This window comes from Phallusia mammillata, chromosome 4 (assembly GCF_965637545.1).
Source record: "Phallusia mammillata chromosome 4, kaPhaMamm4.hap1.1, whole genome shotgun sequence".
Taxonomy (NCBI): domain Eukaryota; kingdom Metazoa; phylum Chordata; class Ascidiacea; order Phlebobranchia; family Ascidiidae; genus Phallusia; species Phallusia mammillata.
In genome coordinates, this window is record NC_137255.1 from 28,307,823 (window position 1) to 28,314,648 (window position 6,826).

The following is a 6,826-nucleotide window of genomic DNA, read 5'->3' on the forward strand; positions in this document are numbered from 1 at the left end:
GAAGAATGTAAATTCTTGACTCCGGCTAAACATTGTTTGCTAACATATATCTAGGAAAGCTGCTTAAAGTACTATATAAAGTGGTTTAGATTATTTTCTGCAAAAAATAATCACCCAGAACTATTTGCAGAAACTCCAGACCAGGAAAACTTAAAACCTGATTCAAAATCCCAACATTGAAAAAAAAAGTGCTCACTTCGTAAATCAGTTCTAGGACTGTCTAGCTTATTTATGGCGACTTATAGTTTGGACAGTTCACTTTTTATTAATAGATTATCTAGGGGTGATATATTTGTGTCCACAGTACATGGCATTTAATTTGAATAACATTTCAATATTCTTGAATTCACTTAATGTATGACGGTAGCTTGCACTTTAATCAACGGAAAATACCGATACAAAAAGTACAAAAACAGAATGCGATCTACTTACCTTACAACATTACAAGACATTACAAGAGTTATTAAATTTACATTACAAGAGTTATTAAATTTACATTACAAGAGTTATTAAATTTACATTACAAGAGTTATTAAATTTACATTACAAGAGTTATTAAATTTAAAATCTGTACCAACTACAACATTACCAAGTTCGGGTTTGCGGTGATTACTCAGTGGCCGTCAATTCTCAACACGACACTCACCGTCAGCCACTACTGTTACCGATCTAATGCAGCAACTTGAGGGGCGTGGTATTTCCAAAATAAATCTGGCAGATGCATACAACCAGATCAGACTTGGTCCAAAAACCGAAAAACGTTAGCCATCAGTACTCTTCTGTGGGTTTGTGTTAGCGGACACACTAAGAATTAGCCATCGTTGTTTACTAAACCACTGCGCCCATTTCTTACAATCTATCTTTTGTTTCCGTTGGTGCTTATTATTATTCAGACTGTACGAGCTAAGCCATTGCACGTATGTGGTCGCGGAATTTTATCTATGCCCTTATGTAACACAGTAAGTGTACTTAACACATTGTTAGCAGATAAGTTGTTGCGTTTAAAATTGGTAGTTTTAAATCCACTGTATTTGTTAACTCGTTGCACAGTTGTGGTATGTGTCATCTATCGCGCATTTGGGCAGTGTTTCATCTACGAACAAAACCGTAAGTTATACTAAATGAAAATAAACAAATTCTGGTCCGATTAGACAGGAACGAAATACCAAAACAAAAAATATAAATAAAATATATACGGAAATATTTCGCATGTCACCCGTTGTACATTTTTTTGTTGATTTGTTTCTATAACACTTGTTTTTCATCTTTTCAAATTGATAAAAGAGAAGGTTAAAATTGGAGACACTGTGAAATGTTTGCTTTGAAATCACGATAATGTGTGCTTAAAATGGACAAAGCAACAATAGAAAAATATGGCACAGAATGAGAACATATCTACGATATTACACATTAGGCCCCACTTGTGTCAAAAATATTTACTACAGCCACCGTAGTTACATAAATCAAAAGATATGCTAATTTGGAATTTTTTTAAAATTTTGACACAATGGCGGTATGTTTTAAAAGTAACTTGATAAAGCAAGTCAGTAGTTCTATAACATTGCGGTAATATTTGGCTGCCAGTCAGCTTAATTTGCAGCCAAATTTACATGACAGAACTGACGGTAAATACTTATGTGCTAGTCCTTTAGCTCCCATTCGTAACAAAAACGTTTCTGTTTGTAAAATAAATCTAGGTTACTATGCTTTTATTGTCATAAAATAAAACTTACTTGCACTATCAGATTTTGTTTGACAAAACAATCGCGCCAAATGTCGATAGCACGGAATGTTTTTAAATCTGAAACGAGTTTCATCCATTTTCACCCAAAATTTTCTTTAACCCATTTTTTTACCTTTTTTTGCCAGGTTACTCTTCAAGCCTTATTGAAAAGTAAATGTTTCCAATTTGCCTCCCTCATGTCACTGAAACTGTTCAGTACCGTTTTTCCTCTTAGCACCGATGTAAAAGGAAGAAGCCAAACCTAGAAAAATGTTTTGTTTGCAAATCATGATTAATATAACAAAGTCCTAAAATACTGAAGTAAGACTTTACTACAAAAAGACTGACATTAAGCACGCTTTTAAACTGCTTTGATGGTTCAAAACACAAAACTAAAAAATCTTTCAAGCTGGTTTTGATATTAAGTCAACCTCTAAAAACGTTAAACAAGAACTAGGCTTCTGCCAAATACTAACGATTTCCAAATAAACTTGCGAAGGAAGAAGGCTTTAAAGTTTCCAACTAAGAAAAAAGAGCATCACATAAAACGAGGCGTTCACTGATTGTTGATACTCCAGGGACAGCACTGGAAGTAATTAGCAGCAAAATTTTGTGTCAAAGTGCTTGCCCAAGAATGCAACACGTAACAACTTCATTAAACTTGTTGCGCGACACAAAGTGCGCTTTAGGTAGAACACTTCAACACCAAATGGAAAACTGTTAAGTACAAATACGGATAAGCTTAATGCACGTCTACTCTTCTAAATCGGGACACGATCTGTTCTACATTAAAAAAAATTGCAGCCACATTAGTTATAGATTTTTATCAAAACAAAAATTTGTATATACACATGTTTTATTGACATGAGCCAAGCTCGCCAAAAAATTAGCATCAACAGCCGCAGTTTGTGCCACTAATTTAGAACAAACACATGTTCGACCACTTGATGTCGCGGGAGATAAGTTTGCGAGAAACAGATTTTAAGCGATATATAATGGGGGCAGGAACTTGGCCGAATGGTCTTGCGCGCCTGACCCATATACAGACATAAAAAACCTGATCGGGATTCGTCCCCGGGAGAGTCCTGGGTTCGAACCCCGTGAAAAAAAAAAAAAAAAAAAAAAAGCGATATATAATGGGAAAGCATTTGACCCTATGTTCGAAGACAATACATTGTGAAAACAACAAGATCAGTACAAAAATGCACCGATGTAGCGCTGTTTATTTGCACGAGTTCAAATATCGAAAGACAACACCACAGAAAAGGCGAGATAGGACAGGTTGCAAACAGAAAAAGGCACGTGACGTATTGTGCGGTTCGGTTACGCATGGCTAAATAACGCAGTTGTGAAAAACGCCTAGTTGTCGCCACACCGGTATAATAAAAAACACCGGGTTCCACACTCGTTCTGAATCGTAAAAAACAGACTGCAATGCACTGAAGTGAAACAACTGTTACTTTGACCCAAAATATACAAGCAAATACGGCGAAAACTTTTCAAAAATACATGGAAGTTAGTTACTACAAATGTACATAATAGTTCCACAAAAAATCTTAATCTACAGATTTGAGTCAAACTTCATTTTTTTGTTCATTTGTGACGTCGTAATTCGTCATAGGCTGAATCCGATTCGTCATTAGGCCCCTGTCTGTTATCATAGATGTTAGATGGATTGCTGTCACTTGCAAATGGATCGTGGATTTCCACATGTTGAGATAGTTGCAAAGTGTCGTAACTGACTTCATTTAATTGATTGTGATCGTATTTTCGAACATGTGATTGTTGTCCATTGTCGTGAACCTTTGTTGATCCTTTCGACTTTCTGACCTGAGCATAGACATCGCTGCTTCCCGCAACTGGCTGTGCAACATCGTCAAAGTGTTCTTGTCGAGGTTGCTGGATTTCGTCATAATGGTTGTCATGGATTTGGTGAAGTGAAAGCCGTTGTGTTGAATGGTTGGCGAAACTGTTTTCTTCAATTTGAGGAATGTTGTACGTTTCTTCGGGCTCAAAATTGTCACCTGCTTTGACAACATTAATTTTATCTTGTTTAATCATTTTGGTTCCGTAAACTGAAAAATCACTTTTTCAAATTAATAATGAGGAATTTGAGTAAAAAAGAACTACGTCAGGAAAGATCACTGACATGTTAACACAAATAATGATTGTAACTAATATCAGAATATTACATATTTTCCTACCTCCTGTATTGTATTCAGCCACCACTACTTCCTTTAGGGGTTTGTTTCCCCTGTGAAAGTTAAAGGCAAATTACTTCCCGTAAGACGTTTAAAGACAAAGATGCATCAGCGCACGTAACAATTGTGAGTCAGAAAGTTTTGAAATCTTAAACATTTATTTAAAATCTTCAACTTATATTTGTTATTGTACTACTTGTTTGCTAACGCTGTTTGTTCTTTCAAAATATTTTTCAATTACGTAAAAAACGTTGTGTTGTTACCTTTTCTTCTTGCGTGACGTAACAAAGAAAATGACGATACAGATTATGACTAATATGACGCATCCGCTTATTGCTGAAGCAATAATTGCTGTGTTGCCATTCGCTACTGCTGTAAAATCAGTAAATAAATTTAATTCTGGTTAGCCCGATAGATTTGGTTAAATCGTGTTACATTTGGTTGAAGCAAACCTTAAAAAAACAATGTTTGTTTACTCATACCCTGTGAATACGTGAATATCTGTAAATACTAGTTTTGATTTATTTTTGATCTGACAATGCTTTTTAAGTTTATTTCTGCTTGCCTTGTGTTGTGTTGATGGTAACCGAACTTCTAGAAGCAAAGGTAAAAGTGGACAGGGGTAAAATGGTTGAGTGAGTGGATGGAAACGTAGAGGGACTGGTTAACTTGGTAGATGGTAATGATGTCGCGTCTGTCATCAAAACAAATTTATATTGTTCTCAGGATAAACCAAACCACTTTAATTTCGTCATTTGTAAAACACTTTCTGATTGTAGCTTACTATATCTTTATGATAGGTTTATTTTGCTGTAAACAACTCAGAAAATATAGGTTTAGAGCTTTGGAGAAGTGTCATTCCAGCATTTTTCCACAACCTACCATGACCGTCGTTTGTTTACCTGAGACATTTTTCCGGCAAATGTATCTCGAATTGTAACTTGTGCAGTCTACATCATAAAGTTTGTGAGAAGGAACAAGATAAAATCCCATTGTTATGCAATCCTCAGTGCCCCTTACATTATTTGGTTGATTATAGCCCCACATGGAGCTTGGAACTGCAACTTCTGTTCCATCATTCCATTTAAACTTGTAAGCACCGACTCTTTTCGCGCCGATATACAGCGAGTAAGGGACATCTGATGGAAACAAAGTCAATGGTTCATTTATTTAAGAACTTGAAAAACAAGAGCTCTTTCTTGTCTGTGATATTTTGTTTAAGGCGCCAAATTTTAATAAATTAGCCAAAAGATATTCCTATTTTTGCATTTTTGGACAAAAAATTGCCACCTGTAAGATTAGTTAGTTTTGTTAAAAATTCAAAGACTTTTTGAGTTTTAACGTATGTTAATTTAGCTTGCAGCGCAGAACATCTCATCTCTGCTTCAGCATATGAATTGACTGGAGTCATCTCGATGGAATATTGAAATCCATTGTATTTATGCCAAGTTCGTCCTTCAGCAGAAGCAGATAACCATGACACAAACATGACAACTATCAACTCCATATTTGTCCTGAAAGAAAAGATGAATTTGGTTGTACCACATGCTGTACCATAGCTTTTCCAACAATTAAATAGTAAGGTTTTTACCCTTTAATTCGTAATCACGACAAACTATCAATGCCTATTGTAATCTAAACTTTATTTCGTTGTTACGTCTTTATCACAATTATAAGATGACATGTATGTATTAATGTGTTAATGCGCTTCAAAATAATCTTTTTAGGTATTAACATGCTACCTACAGTTTACCAAATACAAGACACCTCCCATACTACTGATAACAGACAATGTATGCACGACTAAGATTATAAAGGACCGATGAACGCATTTTACGCATACGCGGAAACTCTATTGAGGTGACGTCATACCAATATCCTTGCCCCGTATGACAGGATTAATTGCTTTGCATCAAAATCAGAACTATGTTTGCTGCCTAAGTTTTGTTTAGGTTGTTGTTCGAGTACGTTTTACTTTTTGTAGTCGTTTTATCAGTTTGCTTGACGTCGAAATTATGTGCTATTTGTTATAAGAAGTTGTATATTTATTTTGGCATAATTTTCACTTTTATTTCTGTTTGTAACTTTTTTGTTGCGTCACAATTCATCGTAGGCTGAATCCGGTTTAGGGTCGCTTCTATTATCATAGATATTGGTTGGATTGCTGCCGCTAGCAGAATGAGCTTATACATCCACATTTTTAGATACAAGTGTCGTAACTGACTTCATACAATTGCTTGTGATCGTATTTTCCAACATGTGATTGTCGTGGACCTTTGTTGATTGTTTCAAATCCTGGATCTAAGAAATAAGTTTTTCTAACATTTGTATGAGAAATGTATTGATAACTTTAAAGTGTCAATCCCACAATAGTACAAATAACTGATCATTATAATAAGGTTTTTCGGCAAGCAACGAGAAAATTCCGGCTAAAACTCAGCTATTGTTTGGTCCACCAAAATTATTAACTGGTTGTTTTATAATGCAATTAAAATGCCTGAAAAAAACGAACTAATAAAAATAAACTCTCATGGGTATACATAATATGTGCAGAACAAATCTAACATATGACAAACTGACCAAAAGAAAATCTTGATGATGATATGCAAACATATACATAGTACATACATCTTAGTTGTTGTCAAAACTGTTTTGCATAGAAATGTGAGACATAAAATGTTTCAGTGTATATGTTACAAAATTATTTCGGTAGATTTGGGAATTCGAGCAAAAGATCTTCAAGTGGCAATATTAAATTCCCATCGACCTCTTATGCATGATTCTATATCTTGCACCATAACTGCCCCCCTAATTCAGAAACCGCCCAAACCCGTCCAGAACGGCCCACCACTAAGCCAGAGAAGGACTTTTGAAGCCTTCGATAAAACAAAAAAAACATTTG

General features: G+C 35.2%; 1 protein-coding gene across 2 annotated transcripts; it reads right to left on the bottom strand.

The window, feature by feature from the left end:
• Positions 1–2,889: 2,889 nt before the first annotated feature.
• LOC145224507 (uncharacterized) lies at positions 2,890–5,431 on the bottom strand. 2 transcript variants are annotated; one of them, XM_080091022.1, is made up of 5 exons: positions 5,215–5,431; positions 4,827–5,063; positions 4,188–4,296; positions 3,928–3,977; positions 2,890–3,747 (listed from the first exon to the last, which is right to left on the bottom strand). In XM_080091022.1, the coding sequence occupies exons 1-5, from the start codon at positions 5,429–5,431 to the stop codon at positions 3,317–3,319; spliced, it is 1,044 nt and encodes a 347-aa protein (XP_079947148.1). In that variant the 3' UTR covers positions 2,890–3,316. The 2 variants fall into 2 exon arrangements, 1 of the variants encoding a protein (XP_079947148.1); XR_013859671.1 differs by lacking the exons at positions 2,890–3,747; positions 3,928–3,977; positions 4,188–4,296; positions 5,215–5,431 and adding an exon at positions 4,533–4,618 and having other exon boundaries at positions 4,827–4,891.
• Positions 5,432–6,826: the final 1,395 nt, after the last annotated feature.